This window comes from Artemia franciscana, chromosome 6, assembly GCF_032884065.1.
Source record: "Artemia franciscana chromosome 6, ASM3288406v1, whole genome shotgun sequence".
NCBI lineage: Eukaryota > Metazoa > Arthropoda > Branchiopoda > Anostraca > Artemiidae > Artemia > Artemia franciscana.
In genome coordinates, this window is record NC_088868.1 from 6,630,073 (window position 1) to 6,649,307 (window position 19,235).

Consider the following 19,235-nt stretch of genomic DNA (forward strand, 5'->3'; position numbering starts at 1 on the left):
CGCGTGGGTTCATCAACATAATCCTGTTCTAATTCGACATCCAGTAAGAGAAGCAAGGTAGACTAGTCACCGCGGAGTTCCAGTGCCGACGACAAAACCTATCCTGATATGCTCCCATACCTCGCAGCTGCGGGGCATAATCTTTATGCCAAGTCAGTTCGTCTTTTTCTTCAGATGATGCAGGAACTTGAAGCATCGAATCCACAGCTCTTCGAACAGTTTGCAAGCGGCAAGTTTATTGCCCGACGAAGTGATCGTTTTTGGGCTGGATTGGCTCCAGACATCGTCATCGAGACAGTCCTGATGAGGAGCTTAAAAACAGATGGAGGGCTGACAAGAGGAAAAGGGATGACTGAGCTTCAGAGAAACATATGGACAATGTCTATGCCAGTACTCGCTGCAGTGAATGATCTAATGCAGAAACTGACGGGTCTAGAGTACAGTTCTAGTGAACAGCACGTTACTGCAACCGCAGCAAGAATACAGAGAGATACTAAGGATCTACTGACGTTTCTTGAATTCCTTCTAGAGAACTCTCCTTTCACTAGTTCCACAGAGCTTAGAAGTATAGGTTCCGGGCTGATTGCCCATAAAGGCGTCAATGCAGAGGATGCTAAAGCTGTAGGTGAGCTGATCCTCCAGCGCATGGATGGCCAATCCGTCGAAAGTTTTTAATTCAGGAAGAAAGACAAAATCGTTACACTGGCATCCGATGGGAACATTAGGATAGATGGCGAGATTTTGCATATCGATCCTGCACTGCTTTTTCAACGTCTTTCGACTGCTGCCCATACATCTGAAAATGACATGGCAGAAACTCTACGTTACGAACTGTGCAGTTATCCGCCCACTTTGTTTGAGAATCCTGGCATAATGCGTCAGCCAGACAAACCTGCACTAGCGAAAGCAATATGGAAAGAAGCGAACACGGACTCGATTCACCACCTGCCAGTGTCAGGTCGTGTCACTGTAGTTGACGGAGGTTGGCTGCTTCAGCAAGTACCTTGGAAGATTGGTGATACTTATGATTCAATCTGTGACAGCTATGTTAGTTTCGTTACTCGACGCTGTACCTCCCCTACTGTTGTCTTCGATGGATACAGCGCTGGTCCAACCACGAAAGATGCTACTCACAACCGACGGTGTAAGGGAAGCCAGCATCAAGTGATCGATTTCAGTTTAGGGATGAAGCTCCAGAAAAAGAAGGAAGAGTTTTTGAGCAACTATCAGAACAAACAGCGAATTATAAGCTACATCGGGGAAAAACTCAGAGCCAAAGGATTTGAAGTCGTCCATGCGAAGGACGATGCTGACTATCTAATCGTGAAGACTGCCGTAACGAAAGCAGAAAACTCTGAAACAATAGTTCTTGGCAACGACACTGACCTTCTGATTCTACTCTTGTATCACCTCCCGCCTAATGCAAAAACACTTTACTTCGAATCGTCAACGAACGCAAAAGAAGCGATAACACGGTTCTGGTGCCTCAACGAAGTGCAAAAAAAAATGGGAGAAGTATCCAGGCTGCTTCTGGTAGGGCACGCACTTTTGGGATGTGACACGATCTCACGAGTTTTCGGACTTGGAAAGTAAGCTGTGCTACCTCTTTTGAAGAAGAGCGAAGTGTTCAGAAAAAAATGCAAAGTGTTTCTGGATGAATCATCGTCCAAAGATGAAATTGTGAAAGCGGGTGAATATCTTCTCCTCAGCTTGTATAAAGCACGACCAAACGAAGATCTCACTAAGCTGCGACATCGAATTTTCTTGGAAAAAGTTTCTTCGTCTAATACTACGGCGTTTGTTAAGCCTGAAAGGCTTCCGCCAACCGAAGCTGCAGCTTCATTCCACTCCCAGCGAGTGCGCCTCCAGGTATCCCGTTGGAAAGGGGAACCAGCTGACCTCGACCCGGCTGACTGGGGTTGGGTCCTCAGAGACCATAAATACTCACCTGTGATGACCCATTTGTTGCCTGCACCTCAGACTCTTTTGAGTGTCGTGAGATGCAACTGTAAGACAGGCTGCGAGAACTCGCGATGCAGCTGCAAGAAAAATGGATTAGCGTGTACGTTCGCATGCGGAGAATGTCAGGGTATCAACTGTTTGAACAGGGACAACGAGATTGTCGAAGACGAGGAGCTCGACTAGTGATATTAATGCTGTGTTTTTCAAGTCAACTATACTGCCTTCGAAAGTGCAAATTTTACATATAATAGCCATTTTATATATAACTGCCAAGCGGTTGTTTTCTTTATGTTTAGTAATTCAAATGGTTGTAAGAAATGTCTGTGATTCAAGAAAGTACAAGTTTGATACTTAAGCGAGTTATTTTGTCCATAGGCCTACTTATTAGCCATTAGCAGCTGGCTCAGGAGTCAGGCCTCCCTTCCCCTTTTCCGTTGTTTCCTCCAGTTTTGTTCGGTTTTCATGGTTCTCGTTTTCTTTCCTTCATTTTAGGGGTCAGTTTCGTGATCAGCAGATAGAAAAACCCCAGAAAACACATTTCCACATGCTTTCTACCCCTACCCTGTATATTTCCCTTTTCCCCTCCCCCCCATTTCCCCGTTTTATGTTAATCGATTTTTTTATATCATTTTATTTCTCAATTTCGTAATCACCAGATAGGAATACCCCAGAAAATATCTTTCAAACCGCTTTCTACCCCTACCCTGTATTCTTCTCTTTTCTCCCCTCTTTCCCCTGTTCCCCCGTTTTCCGTAGTACTCTTTTTCTATACTGAATTTTAGATGTCAATTTCGTAATCAGCGTATGTGAAAACCTTAGAAAACTCACTTTAAACTATTTTCTGGGCATGTTCGGCATTTTTCCCATTTTCCCCCGCATTTCCCCCTTTTACCCTGTTTTTCGGGTACTCGCCCCACTCGGATTTATGGGGACTTTTAGTATGTTGTACAGAATTTTTTTCTGATCATTTTGGTACCATTTTCGTTTATATTGCAATTTTGTCCGGGTCAAACCCTAAAAGTCCTGGACTATTAGTATTTTCGCTTTTCTTCTTATTTATAGATTTTAGTGGGCTGGAAAAAAGTAATTTTTCTTTTCTTGGAAACTGCTGGAAACTATTTAAACTTCAGAGAAGATTTTGTTCAAACCTGGCTTTTTGATATTTTCATTGAAAATGAAAAATTGCCCTGCCTTGATTCTGAAAAATACATTCCCCCCCTCTCAATTTCAGCGAATTCATGTTACTGCCCTCATCCCTCAACTTATATGGAGGCAAATAGTAGAGATAGATAACGGCTACAAAATAAATATAAAATATGTTGAATAGCAGTTGAGGCTGGATTGAGCAGATCCTTGCGTAGGGGAGAAGTTGTCAATGAGGAATTGTTGTTGAACAGGCTATGTCCCTTCATCAAACAGTTCGTAGTAACGAACTGTAGTAAGGAGCGACCCGGCTCAATAGTAACCAAAACTCTAAAAAATGGAATTTTGATACCAATAGCTACATCAAAAGAATCGCATTTTAATGTTGGTTTTGAATATATAAGTTTCATCAAGTTTAGTCTTACCCATCAAAAGTTACGAGCCTGAGAAAATTTGCGTTATTTTAGAAAATAGGGGGGAACGCCCCCTAAAAGTCATAGAATCTTAACGAAAATCACACCATCAGATTCAGCCTATCAGAGAACCCTACTGTAGAAGTTTCGAGCTCCTATCTACAAAAATGTGGAATTTTGCATTTTTTGCCAGAAGGCAGATCACGGATGCGTGTTTATTTGTTTTTTTGTTTTTTTGTTTTTTTTTTTCTTTTTCCCAGGGGTGATCGTATCGACCCAGTTGTCCTAGAATGTTGCAAGAGGGCTCATTCTAATGGAAATGAAAAGTTCTAGTGCCCTTTTTAAGTGACCAAAAAAATTGGAGGGCACCTAGGCCCCCTCCCACGCCAATTATTTTCCCAAAGTCAACGGATCAAAATTCTGAGATAGCCATTTTATTCAGCGTAGTCGAAAAACCTTATAACTATGTCTTTGGGGACGACTTACTCCCCCACAGTCCCCGTGGGAGGGGCAACAAGTTACAAACTTTGACCTGTGCTTACATATAGTAATGGTTATTGGGAAGTATACAGGCGTTTTCAGGAGGATTTTTTTTGGTTTGGGGGAGGGGTTGAGAAGAGGGGGATATGCTAGGGGAACTTTCCTTAGAGAATTTGTAATGGGAGAAGAAAATTTCCATGAAGGGAGAGCAGGATATAGGCTACTAGCATTATTTAAAAAAAAAAACAATTAAAAAATAAAAGTGAAAAAGCTTTTTCAGCTGGAAGTAAGGAACAGCAATAAAACTTAAAACAAACAGAAATTATTACCCATATGAGGGGCTCACCTCCTTCTAATACCTCGCTCTTTACGCTAAAGTATTTTCAGTAATTTCAACTACTTATTCTACGGCTTTTGTGATTCAGGGGGTCATTCTTAATGAATTGGGATAAAATTTAAGCTTTAGTGTAAAGAGCGAGGTACTGACGATGGGGCGAATCCCCTCATATATGTAATAAAAACATGAGAATACAAAAGTTCTTTACGTAAGCTAATTTATAAGTTACGTAAATCTTTTACCAATAAAAAGATTCGTAAAAAATTAAAAGTTCTAGTTGCCTTTTTAATTAACCAAAAAATCGGGGGGCAACTAGGTTTCGTCCCCCGCTCTTTTTTTCTCAAAATCATTCGATCAAAATTATGAGAAAGCCATTAAGCCAAAAAAAAAAAAATATGCAAATTTCGTTTTGATTATTCCTCTGCGGAGAGCCAAAATCAAAACATGCATTGATTCAAAAACGTTCAGAAATTAAATAAAAAAAACAAGTTTTTTTTAACTGAAAGTAAGGAGCGACATTAAAACTTAAAACGCACAGAAATTACTTCGTATATGAAAGAGGCTGCTTCCTCATCAACGCCCCGCTCTTTACGCTAAAGTTTTTTACTGTTTTAAAAAGAAGAATTGAGAGAAAGAGTCAAACTTTAGCGTAAAGAGCGGGGCGTTGATGAATAAATCAGCAAAGACACAATTGAAGGATACAAGAGTCCGAAGAACAGTCCAAAAAACAGACAGGAATAAAACAAACATACCATTAGATTCTCCATTGCCCCACCCAGAGAACGGTCTACTGACTCTCCAGTCTAATACACAGTTATAACCACTGTATATGTTTTATTAAGCCTCAATTGAATTAATTCCGTTTAAAAAAGCTTAAAAATAGTTGTCTACATTGACCTTATTTCTATGGAGAGTATGAGAATCTTTTTTTGGGAGGGGAGCAATGATAAGCTGGAGAAACTACACATATACATACATACATACATACATACATACATATATATACATACATATATATATATATATATATATATATATATATATATATATATATATATATATATATATATATATATATATATATATATATATATATATATATATATGAATTTTTACAGATAAAAAAGTGTTATCAGTTCAAATAACTAGTTTTGCATATTTAATTTTACGTTTCAATGTGACAACATTATGCCACACGGTGGTATAATGTCACCGTGTGGCATTATGACATCTGAAACAGAGAAAATCAAATATATAACTGTTTGATAATCATATATCCAGTGGCTACCTCAGAATTTTGACTCGATTACATTTTGACATTCTTAGAGTAAAAATTTCTGTTTTACGCCAAAAACTGGCAGAAAACACCACTTTGCTGTGGTGTGAATCTTGCCACTTACTAGGGGCGGTAGAGTGTTCAATTCCCATTCGAAAAGCCCCCTTCCAAAATTTAGAGCTACTGGTTTGGTACGATCACCATGGGGAAAAACAGTTTGATACCCGTCCATGACCATCCTTCAAAAAAGAAATCGCCTTTTTGATAGACAGAAGCTCGAAACCTCTGTATTAAAATGCTATCAAATATACCGAATTTTATAGCTTAATTTTCATCAAAATTACCTTTTTTCTAGGGGGGGGGGTCTTCCCTGTTTTTTCATAGAATTAAGCAGGCTTTCTTATGTTCATAACTTTAGAGGGATTACTTCAAACTTGCTGAATTTGAGATATTTGGAATCGCCATAAATAGTCGATTCTCTCGATGTTATAAAAGTTTGTTTTTTTAAAGTCCGTGACCTTTGTATCAAGAGCAGCTTCTTACTAATAGTTGTTTATCACGAACTGATTGTGCAGTGATCCTTTCATAACCTTTTCCCTTACGATCATTGGTCTGTTAGCTGGAAACTGTAAGAGATAGAGATTAAAACTTTCCGCCAGTATGAAGATTGTACGGGCAAGAAAAGTTCTTCTAAAATTTGGAAAATTTTCAGAAAAATATAATTTTTTCTTGCTCTCTAAATGATATAAAACAAAAATTAACTCTGAAGAGTAAAACATTTGAAGGGTTCCCATAATGTCGAGTTCGTGTGGATATGGAATTATCACTTGAGACAATAAATTGAAATCCTATACCTCTTCTTGGTGCCTAGCATACGATTCGAGGAAAGCGAATTTTCAAATCCTAAATTCTTCCTTTTCTTCAATGAAATTTTCAACTGTGAGCGAATTCGCTGATATGTCATATCCTTGTGAAGATTAGTCACAGAACTAGACTGAAATAAATCCAACTGCAGTCTGACTCATAGGCCGGGGGAGGGAGGGGAACTTTCAGCAGCCCAAGAATTAGGTGGACTAGTAGGATTGACCAACTAAACTTGTCAACTAAACCCGCTCCAAAGCTGCATTTATGGTTTTAAGTGTCGATACTTCGCCAGATTTCTCTGAAAACGGGTCGCTTTCCTTCCATCTGCATGCGATAGAAGTGTGTATCATCAACAAGTTTTTCCTAATATGTAGTTAGTCATACTGGTAACATAACGCTGGGCTCTAAAAAAAAAAGAAAAATATGAATAACCATCGGTGCCATAGTTACCATAGTTATAATTATTACCATAGTTGCCATAGGTGATGCAGCAATAGAGTGGTTCTGGATACCAACCCAATCCTCCCTTTAAAACTTCAAACGGTATAGTTAAGTTATTTCAGAAATTAATTGTTTATTAAATAAGGTTTATTTATACAATACAAAAGTGTATTAGCTAGTCGAAGTTTTAGAAGGGACCTTTGTATTTAGTCTTCGACATTTTCGTAATGTTTCTTTATCGGCTTTGCTCATTAGATTAAGTATGTTTGCCCTTTGTCTTAATGACTACATTTTATGAACTGTCAACTTAATTCTGAGCATACTTCAAATGCATATAAGTTAAATCTGCAGTGGAAATGTCTATAGAATAGAATTTAGGATACGTATTAGAGAAGATTTTTATCGTTAGTAATTTAGTGGGAAATTATGTGGGATGTGTATTTCTAGGGTGGGGTGTTACTTGGGTGAGAATCTGTTCAGCTGTGACTTACAAGGACTGAATCTCAATGGCTGTTAAATAACTCCAGATCAGTCAGGTGCCCAAGATAGAAGCCAGCTGACGACAATCCAACCACCTTTCAGTTACCACCTTTCGAGATCAAAACACATTCTCTTCAAAAAGCAGGTTTTAATTAAATGTATTACATACGCATGTTACACCTAGAGGTCATGTTCATGAGGATGTGAGCTGGATGAAAATCCTGTATCGACGTGAATTTGTGAACTTGATAGAAAAAGTGAGCCTAAGTTCGACTCTGCTTTTTTACTCGAGTAGAACACAGTTCAAGGGTGTACCAGTAGTGACTTCTTCTTCCAAACATGACACATTTTTAATACCGCGTGTATAGACTCTGAGCATATACATTAGAACCTTAGTTCAGTTACCATAAGTTCATCGTGATGTGTACATGGAAACAATTTTGATTGCGAGTGCGTGAATGTGGGGTATAAATCTTGTGTGGTTTTAGATCTGTGTCCTCACCTAAGCTCCTCCATTGCCTCTGGAGGCAAACAGGGCGTCGGTGAGTAGCTTCCAGTCTTCCCCCATGTGAGTCACTGCGTATACGTCTTCCCACTCTGGAATGAGACTCGTCTGTAGGGCTCTTTTGTCACATTCATACGTGTTACGGAGCGTGTTCTTTGGTCTTCCTCAGCGATGTGTGCCTTCCGGTTGCCAGTTGAGGGGCATTTTTGGCAGTCTGTGATCTGGCATGCGGAGGATTTGACCAGGGTATCGCCATCTACGTTGTCGCACAACGGTTGCGATATCCGACTGGCGTGGGTGGGTACGGATCTTGTCGTTGCTGACACGGTCTCTCCAACTGATTATAAGGATTCGGCGAAGACAGGTATTCTCGAAGGCGGTAAGGCGTTACTTCTGTTCCGTAGTTAGCTTAAGGCCTTCCATAGTACAACTCAGGACAGACAATATATTGCTCTAGAACAACCTGAGTTTCAACTTTATCGAGTGTGTGGTTTTTACATCTGTGTCAAATATTTTTAATGGAAAGTATAGCCTTTGTCCCTACTGTATCTTCTGTTTTCTGTGAGAGTAGAACGGATGGACAAATCCAACTTTTTTTTGAACAAATGGTTGTTTTCATGATGATAGGAGTGAACATCAGTTCAACTTTCATCTTTGCTAAAATGGACCCCTCCTGGGTCAATTGGTGACTCATCGGGAATCGCTTTGTTATAGATAATGTACTAGTTCAGGATACAATATCTGATGTCATATTCCATGGCACCTTATATTTCCTAACTAAAATCACTCAAAGTTTATTTTCTTCTAGTTTCTTGTGATTTTGCATGGCTGTTTTATGGAGCTTTGTATGCTAATATTGCCAGAATAATTTTGTTGAAGTGGCATTGTCCTTTTTTTTTTCTGTCGTCAATTTCAGTTTATTACGAGAAAGTGGTAAGGTTCTATCCTCTTTTGTTTTTGCGTGAAGTTCGGACCTCTGAACTTTTGAAAAGCTGCATGTCATTTTTGCCATACTTTTCGCTTGTCCTTGAACCAAAGCCAACGTTGTGTGCGTCGCAGTCTATGTTGTTTAGGACTATCTAAAGTTGTTCCGCCTAGCCTCCATTTCTTCGAGTCGTATTTCTGTTTTCGAATGGAAAGCTCCTTTTAAGCTACACTTTCTATTATGCAAACTCTCCAAGGAATTGGTGACAACATACCACTCAGAGCCATCTTTATTTGTGTCACAGTTTTGCACATGTCTTGTGGGAAAGTTTAAGGGGGTAGGGGATAGAACCTATATGTAATGTCCTGTTTTAACTAAAAAATGATATTGACTTTTTTAGTTACATCGCATAAGTTAATGAAAGATAATTTTGTAAGGTTTAGTCAGCATATTTAAAAAAAAAAAATAAACACAGAAGTAGTAAGGAAAGTTGAAACTTAAAACAAACAGAAATTATTGCTGCGTAGATTCCGCAGGTTTTATCTTAAAAAAAAAAAAAAAAAAATATAGCTCAAATGAAATGGCCCGTGAAATGTTCCTCAGAATTCTAACAATCAAGGGTTACTGAAAACTGAGCTTGGTTGAGGTTTTCCTTTCTCATTATAACTGTGTACTAAAAGTATTTGATGGACTATATTTATTTATTTTATTTATTTTATTTTCTTTATTTCCCTCAAAAAAATGAGGAGTACGCTACAATATAATAAAAAGAAAAAAAAACAACTGATAACACTTACAATCAAAACCTATCAATTATTGATCCAAATCTTAAAAAAAAAAAACACTTTCTAAATAGAATAGACTATAAATCATGAAGAGTCAAAACTGTTACTAAAAAACGGAAATAAATTGTGGCCTAAAAGGCTAATTTTCGCCCTATCTTCAAATGTTTTATATTTTTTTTTTATACAGACTACAGGATCCTTCACATTAAGCTTTAAAACAATCTCAGTGTTACTAAAAGAAAGGGGGAAACCAAGTAAAAATTTACAAAATTTAAAATAAGCAACTTTAATGGGCGAAAGATCAGAAGGTCTGAAATTTCGGAAGAGGAGGGACGGGAACAATACGTGAGGCAGAGCAACAGCGCTATACATACGACCAAGGACGTCCCGACGGTAAAGACCCCGAAAACGAATTAAAAGACCAAATGCCTTGCGTAGTTTCATCTGAACATGCTGAACCAGGACTGGTTTGAAATCTCTTTTCGAAGCAGCATAAGGTAATCCCAAATAGGTGACTATTGGCGACGACTGAAAAATAACACCTGTCGCAATCGAGAGTCGCCCTGGCATTATCCTCTAAACAATTTACAACAAAAAATTGACATTTTTCAAAACTGATAGAAAGGCCCAAACCTTTTAAACAATTAATTAAAATATTAAAATTAGAAACAAGACTAGACTTGGACCGGGTTAGAAGGATAATGTCATCAGCATATGCAATGTAAGACAGATTTCGAGATAATGAAACAAACGAGCAGGAAAGAGAATTAAGGGCAGTAGCTAAACAAGAATTGAATATATAAGGAGAAATAATTCCTCCTTGTCTACTTCCTCTACCCACTTGAATTAATTTGGACTGAGATGAAGACGAACTCGGACAGATACGGATCTTTAAACCAGAATACCAAAAGCGAAGGACTCGTATGACAGCTAGGGGCAATCCAGCATGGATTAAAGTGAGCAGAGCGGATGCATGAGAAATGTTATCAAAGGCCCCTTTGATATCAATCAAGAGGGCGTATAGCGGTTGACCAGAGATTCTCGCTTCTTCAATAACTTTGCTGAAAGATGCATGGGCATGGTCACATCCCAAACCTCTCTTGAAACCAGCTTGATTAGAACCAGTGTCAAGAATTTCAAGAAGATCCTTCAAACACAACTCAAACACTTTCCCAATCATAGAACAATTTTGAACAGTCATACCAATATTTGAAAGACTATTGAGAGCCTTATAAATTTGTTTTTTATTTTCTGCAGACTACTTATGGAATTTCCTACGTCTAAGAGAGCATCCTGTTTTTTGGAGTCGGTGTTTTCAGTAAAATGCCATTTTTAGAATTTTATCGATTATTTTCTGTGTTCGGGTAAAACTCTTTCGTGAGATACATCATTTTAGGTTTCATTTAAAATGTTAATTTTTTTTAAGATTCGTATTGTCCTTTTATTTCCTAATGTGTTAAGCGCTTGGAACGTATAGCGAATCCAATTTTAATCATATCAAGTTTTTAAAAATAGAGATAGATAAGTAACTGTCCATTTGCCTACTGGGCTACACCATGATTAAGTGACTTAGAGCTTGAAAATTACTTTGTTGTGCTTAGTATTCAATAATTTCATAATTGCTTTGAATTTTTCAGAAGCGGAAATTTTAGAAATTTTTCAGATTAGGAAATGTTTTCTCCGAAAAATATTTGTCATGGTCATTACCGATGGTTGCCCACTCCCCGTCATTAGTTGTAAAAATACAAAATACCACTTTTTTGAAGATAGAAACCCAACACCTTTACAGCATGGATCCCTGAAATGCTAAATAGGATTGTGTGCATATTATTAAGATTGTTAAAAAAAAAAAAAAACATCCAGCAACTGAAACGTCGACTGAGCGGCCTATGAGCCAGCAATGGCTCAGGAGGATCTTTAGATATATCCTATTATTAATTGTCATAACTATTAAAACAAAAATTAAAATTAAAAGGTCTTCAAATGTCTTCAAAGGTCTTCATATTATGTTTAATACTATAAGTTTTTTCCATGGACTGTCCAAAACACAAATAGTTTTCAAGAAAATGCAAATTATGCAGTAGGCATTGAAGTTTTATTAATATTCATTTTAAGTTTAAAACAAAAGTCTAAAGCCTATATTCCCATACACATTTTTAAATTTAAGCTAAGCTAAGCAATATTTTTCATGGTCATTACCGATGGTTGCCCACTCCCCGTCATTAGTTGTACATCTTAGCGTTCCAATTGTTATGCCACGCATGTCATACTTTCGCAGTACCTTGTCACGTTCGACATTCTTCGTAACATGCTTGCCATCTCGTGTTCACCGTTTTGAAAGTGGGCATCCCCTGGGTCAGGACTGTCGGTAATAAAAAAAAAAAAAAAAAAAAAATTGGTCATTAGCCATACTCATAGAATAAATGATAAGCGTTCCATCTTATTTGTTTGTTTAGTTTTTTTTTTACAAAGTTTTTTATATGTTGCAGTGGTTTTGCATTGAATTGAACTACGTTATTTCTGTACCCATGTCGTTAACAAACATATTTTTCAGTTTTTTTAAACTAAAGATTTTATACGCCATTAATATTACAATTGAGTATATTCGCAATAACGAGCAACTTGTCACATATTTCTTGCTTCAGGACATTTTATCAGCATCAAAACTATTGGTATGATAAAAAAGGCAATTTTTACTTGTCATTCGTAAAAAAAGTGATCAGGAAAGAGTCAACCACTTTCAAAAATCATGTACACCAAGTGGCACCACCCTCGCGTGGTGCAAGTGTGCCAAGTCCGGTGGAATAAGTGGCGCTCTGAGATGTACACCAGCTAGCACCAACCACGTGTAGTGGAAGTGTGCCATGTCTGGTGGAATAAGTGGCGCTCTGAGATGTACACCAGCTAGCACCAACCACGTGTAGTGGAAGTGTGCCATGTCTGGTGGAATAAGTGGCGCTCTGAGATGTACACCAGCTAGCACCAACCACGTGTAGGGGAAGTGTGCCATGTCTGGTGGAACAAGTGGCGCTCTGAGATGTACATCACGTAGCACTAGCCATGTGTAACGGAATTGTGCCATGTCTGGTGGAAAAACTGGCACTCCGAGATGTATACCAGGAGGTATATAGCAGGGTAACCCTCAGGTATAAATATTCATCTGATGTTTATATTTTCTCTCTGATTACCAAAGATTTCTTCGTTGCACTCACTTTTTATAACATAATACTTCATTTTTCTTTCTATATCCGTTCTGTCGACATGCTTTAGTATTTGTTTTCTCTGGTAATAGTGAACTCTTAAAGCTTCGAAATAGCCTTGAATCTTAAGCCAGAAATTTCGCATTTGACAATACAGGCCATGTCCCTGTCGGCAAGAAAAAATAAATTTTGTACCCTGGCGTTGTTATTGCCCTTTTCACTGAAAAGTTGCCCGTTTTTCTCTCCAGACCATGAAAATTTTCACTCTCCTGGAAAAATAATGACACTTTTCAGTGTCTTGGGAAAAGAAAGCCCACCTTTCCTTGAGATTCGATTTTCTTCATTTGTATGGAAAGGCAGTTTCGCTTTCGTTGAGAGATCTGCTAAAAACTCGAAATTGAAGATTGAAATTTTTTATTTCAACAAGTTCATTTATTATGAACCAACCCACTTTATGAACCACTATTCATGCTAAAGAATGTGTGAAAGCAAATGATGAAATAACGGCAGGCATACTAATGTCTCTGCCGAGAACTGACATGTGAAGTGGAAAGAAAAGGAAAAGGAAAGCAGACAAAATTTCACGTAGCTTGATATCCAGCTAATAAAAAAGAAGTTTTTTTTTTTAAATGAAAGTAAACAGTTGCGTTAAAACTTAAAATGAACAGAAATGTTCATATATGTATTTACACAATTGTACATATCTATGAATGTCTATTTGAAAAAATGTAACTAATGCTCTCCTGAAAGTATTTTAATTTTGCAGATCTAGCCACTTAGTAATTTCAAATGTTTTCAAACAGTTCGTGGTAACGAACTGTAGTAAAGAGTGACCCGACTCAACAGTAACCGAAACTCTAAAAAATGGAATTTTGATACCAATAGTTGCATCAAAAGAATCACATTTTTATGCTGATTCTTAATATATAAGTTTCTTCAAGTTTTATTTTACCCATCAAAAGTTACGAGCCTGAGAAAATTTGCCTCATTTTAGAAAATAGGGGGAAACACCCCCTAAAAGCCATAAAATCTTAACGAAAATCATGCCATCGGAATCAGCGTATCAGAAAACCCTACTGTAGAAGTTTTAAGCTCATACCTGCCAAAATATGGAATTTTGTATTTTTTCCCAGAAGACGGATCACAGATGCTTGTTTGTTTGTTTCTTTTGTTGTCTTTCTTTTCCTCTTGGGTGATCGTATCGACCCAGTGGTCCTAGAATGTCGCAAGAGGGCTCATTATGACGGATATCAAATGTTCCAGTGCCGTTTTTAAGTGACCAAAAAATGGAGGGCACCTAGGCCCCCTCCCACGCTTATTTTTTCCCAAAGTCACCAGATCAAAATTTTGAGATAGCCATTTTGTTCAGCATAGTCGAAAAGCCTTATGATTATGTCTTTCGGGACGACTTAATCCCTACAGTCCCTGGAAAAGGATCTTGGAGGAGGTTACTTGAGAGAATCTTTCAATGGAGGAATTTATCATGAAAGAAGAAAATTTCCAAGAAGGGGGTGCAAGATCTTCTAGTATTTAAAAAAATGAGAAAAATTTTTTTCAGTTGGAAGTAAGGAGCAACATTAGAACCTAAAACGAACAGAAATTATTACGTATATAAGGGCGTTCGTCTCCTCCACAATACCTCACTCTTTACGCTAAAGTATTTTTAGTAACTTCAACTATTTATTCTACGGCCTTTGTGATTCAGGGGTCATTTTTGAAGAATTGGGACAAAATTCAAGCTTTAGTGTAAAGAGCGAGGTAGTGACGAGGGGGTGAACCCCTCAGATACATAATAAAAATATACAAATATAGAAGTTCGTTATGTAAGTTAATTCGTTAGAGATTATACTTTATTTACAAATATATTATGCTTACTAATAAAAACGTTCTTTAAAAAAATTAAATGTTCTAGTTGCCTTTTTAAGTAACCAAAAGTTGGATTGCAACTAGGCCTCCTCCCCCACCTCTTTTTTTTAAATCGTCCGATCAAAACTATGAGAAAGCCATTTAGCCAAAAAAAGTAATATGTAAATTTCGTTTTAATTATTCATGTGCGGTAAGCCAAGATCAAAACATGCATTAATTAAAAAACGTTCAGAAATTAGATTAAGAAAAAAAAGTTGTCTTAACTGCAAGTAAGGAGCGACATTAAAACTTAAAACGAACAGAAATTATTCCATATATGAAAGGGATTGTCCCCTACTCAACGCCTCGCTCTTTACGCTAAAGTTTTTTTTATTGTTTTAAAAAGTAGAGTTGTGAGAAAGAGTCAAACTTTAGCGTAAAGAGCGAGGCGTTGAGGAGGGGATAACCCCTTTCAGATACGGTATAATTTCTGTTCGTTTTTAGTTTTAATATCGCTCCTTGCTTGCAGTTAAAAAAAAAACGTTTTTTATTTATTTAATAAATCATAATAACAAAGAGAATGTCCTCCACTAACCCCTTATTTTGGCAGATTAGCATATGCATCTTTTATTTTGTATTCAAATTGGTTCTGCAACACGAGTGGAGCTGTCAACCTTTCACTCCTATTTTGCATAATAAGTATAAATACATAATTCTATATGAACGTGCTATTGGTTAAATCAATCTACTCTCTCTTTATGAATGTGGAGGGCCTCGCACGGAAATATTGGACATGATAAAGTTGTTTTTGGGTATTGTCCCGCCCTCTAAGATACCCTCCTATCGTTTATACTGTATATATGTTTAGGAACAAATGTACCACCACGAGGTAATGTGGTTTCAAGAACTGGAAGGGTAAATAAATAGATTTTTAATAGTTGTAAACGAATTGGCTACGTTAGAGTTTTCATTTGATAGTTTTATTTAGGGTAAAATTATCTTTCGCTTAAAAAATAGCTACAATTTTCGTTGGAGAGGGATCTATTTATTTCTGAAAAAGAGTTCTCAAATATCTGTGGTTACTAGGGGAAGAGGTTCACTCTTTGCTAGACAGCATGAGGTTTATCATGAGGTTATACATATTGCTGGAGTCGTATCCAAGCGGCCTGACTAAAATCTTCTTTCATGATTGTAAATTCAAGGGTCAGCATTCAGGATGTTCAGGGAGAAAAAGGTTATTTTCGAGGTTATTGTTATTGAATATCTGAAAAGGACGTGTATATAATTTATTTATTTCGAAGGGCTCTAATTTGGAGAATCCCTTTCTCCTTTTAAAACGGCTTTTTAAGTTTGGCTGTTTGTTTCACCCTCGCCTTTTAAATTCAAAAATAGAAAATTTCAAGTTCTAAATAACACTTCTATCCCCAAATGTACCAAAATGCAAAAACAAATGACTGCTATAATTATGTAGATCTCGGAAAAATGGGAATTTTTCCTAAAAAATTCTATGCAAAGACAACTTTTTTAAAAAAATGAAAATACCACAAATTTGTATTTCAAAATGGGGGGGGGGCAATTGACACATTGAATATAGTCAATAAACCTAGTTTTATGGTATCATAAAATATCAATGGCGGAATTTCGTCCAAATCCTGGTGGTGGGGGGGGGTAAAGTTGGAGCCATCTGTCCCATAGCAAATTACACCCCTGGAAAACATCCTCCTCACTCACCCTTATGTCGGTACAGTTGCATGTGACAAAAGCTGCTAAACAAACTAAAATTTTGTGTAAATATTCATTCCTTTTATTCGCTGTATATTTAATGGTTTTAAAAAATGTGTAAGGCTTCACATTCATTGATCGGATTACAGCTTTGTTCTGGTATATGCGTTTTGTTTCTGGCTGACCAAGTCTTCTGTTTAGTATGTGATCAGTTTTTGTTCTGGTCTAATTCACTTCCAGTTTCAGGCTTGTATCGACTGCGGTATTTCAAAATGTGGTATGTTACACAGCGTAAATTTTACATAAGAACAGGCAAACTGAAAATTTTTTTTTTCTTTGCTGTTAATAAGTATTAGCTGTTGGTAGAAGGTGGATTTTGTTAAGCATCAAAGTTGAAACAGAAACAATTTTAATCTGAGAAGCAATTTCCAACTTGTGACAGTGCAGTGGATAAAGCCACATTCTAAGGATTAAATAGTTTTTTAAACCACACTAACTAATCATGACAAAATCGAAAATTGTAAAGAAGAAATAATGAGGATAATCACAACCAGTGAAGAAGAAGAAGAATGCAAGGCAAAAACTTCGGTCGAGAACTCTGCTCAACTATCCTCAGTGCATAATTAAAAATAGAAAATATAGATAAAAGTAAACAGAACAAATAAAAAGACAAACCTTAAAAAACAAAACACCACGATGTAGACTTTGATCCGTTTTTTGTATTATTATTATTACTATTATTATTATTAATGTCATTATTATTATAATCATAATTAATTATGCACTGATGATAATAGAAAATACAGAAAATAGAAAATAATATAATAAGGAATAGAAAATACCGATAAAAGTCAACTGGACAAATAAAAAGACAAACCTTAAAATAAAAACAAAACAAAACACTCGATGTAGACTTAGATTCGTTTTTATATTATTATTATTATTATTAATGTCATTATTATTATAATTATTATTGATTATGCACTGATGACGTTTGAGTGGAAATATTTGGGTTATGCTTTCTTTTCTTTTTTTCTCTCCCTCTTATTATCCTTTTTTTTTCCTTTGGTTGGGTTTTTTGGTTGGCTATTGGGACTATGTTGCTAACCTGCCTGTTGTATAGCCTTCAAGAAATTATGGCCCTCGAGTTAAATTTAGCCCCCCAAAAAATGACATTGATTTGCGCTGCTATGTTGGCCTCAGTTGGTCTTGTGCTGCAATGAGTTGTTTTTGTGGTAATTCAACTTCAATTCTTTGTAATTGAAGTTGTTTTTTTGTAATTTATGAAAATTCTTCCTGAGAAGGAAAAGCTATAATATCAAAAGAGTTATACCATTATATTCTTCACTCAGCACTCTTTCCAAGGATAATGGTTACTACCTTGACTCTTGTGGGTACCACTGGATTAAATTGGCTCTTCTAAAGAAAACATTACAAAATAAAAAGAGTAATACCATTAGTCCTAAGTAATATATTTCTTTGTTGTTTAGGATCCTCGTGATGTGTCATGTCTGATTTGTTAAAACGTGTCCACTGCATTCTTGACACGTGAAAATCATTCTCTCTTTTTGTTGGATAAAATATTATTTAAAAATGATTTAAAAAGGGGGGTACAATGGAAGGAAACATGGTAATCTGATTTATAGAGACATATCGTATATTATCTAGAGTTATATCAGGGACCATCAGAGAAGGCTGGATTGTCACAAGCGCAACTAATATATTGTAAAATAACATAAAATAAGCAATATAAATAAGTTTTAAATAAATAAGTTATAAATAATATAAATAAATTTAAATAAGTTGTAAATATAAACAAGTTTTAATACTATAAATAATTAATAAATATATATAAACAATATAAATATAATATAGATAAATATAAATAATACAATAAATTATAATATAAATGTAATATATATAATTAATAAATATATAATAATATAAAAAAATATATATGTAATATAATAAAATAAAATAATGTATTATAATTTGAATATATACAATATAAATAAGTTATAAATAAGTTTTTGCCTTATAAGTTTTCTTCAGAAGAGCCGCTCTCATACAGTGATTCCCAATTGTGCCCCAACCTCCTTGTTAATGTAGTGTTTCACTCCGACGCATCTAGACTAATTTCTAAACGTCTTAGGAACCAAAATAGATAGGGGGAAATGGATTGAACCAGTCGATAGAACTTGCTTTGTTTGAGGGATTTGAAAGTCAATTTTTACTTTTGCAAAAATGTTGCACAAACACTTTTTGAATGAACGCAGTCGATATGAATGAATCACGTCTTATACCTGCTTATATGTTGTTAGATTCTCCTCAGTATTCTGATACTGCTCAATTACTGTAAGTATTATTTTTTTATACTTTTCGCATTTATTTTTCATTTCTTCATTATTCAGTGTTCAGTTTCATTCATGCCCTCCGCCAGCCAAAATTGACTACCATTAGCCAGTTCGAAACATAGTTCAAAAGTCACCTATAAATTTTGAAGGCAACTAGGCCTCCTCCCCCGCCCCTTTGTTTTATCAAAATCGTCCGATCAAAACTATGAGAAAGCTATTTAGCAAAAAAAAACTAATGTGCAAATTTCGCTTTAATTATTCATGTGCGGTGAGCCAAAATCAAAACATGTAATAATTCAAAATCATTCAGAAATTAAATTTAAAAAACAAGTTTTTTAAACTGCAAGTAAGGAGCGACATTAAAACTTAAAACGAACAGAAATTGTTCCGTATATGAAAGAGGCTGTCCCCTCCTCAACGCTTCACTATTTACGCTAAAGTTTTATTATTTTAAAAAGTAGAGTTGTGACAAAGACTCAAACATTAGCGTAAAGAGCGGGGCG

General features: G+C 36.2%; 1 protein-coding gene across 19 annotated transcripts in view; it reads left to right on the forward strand.

Moving 5' to 3' along the window:
• The window catches only part of LOC136027968 (protein NDRG3-like), a 221,938-nt gene that overhangs the window by 72,783 nt on the left and 129,920 nt on the right, over positions 1-19,235 (forward strand). The window contains exons 1-2 of one of the 19 annotated variants that reach the window (XM_065705456.1): positions 16,572-16,655; positions 18,655-18,733. The exons of 17 other annotated variants lie outside the window; for them this stretch is intronic. In XM_065705456.1, the coding sequence (XP_065561528.1) occupies positions 18,660-18,733 (74 nt within the window). In that variant the 5' untranslated portion in view covers positions 16,572-16,655; positions 18,655-18,659. Of the gene's footprint in view, positions 1-16,571; positions 16,656-18,654; positions 18,734-19,235 lie in introns of those variants that run through there. One more of the 19 variants, XM_065705452.1, reaches the window with a different exon arrangement.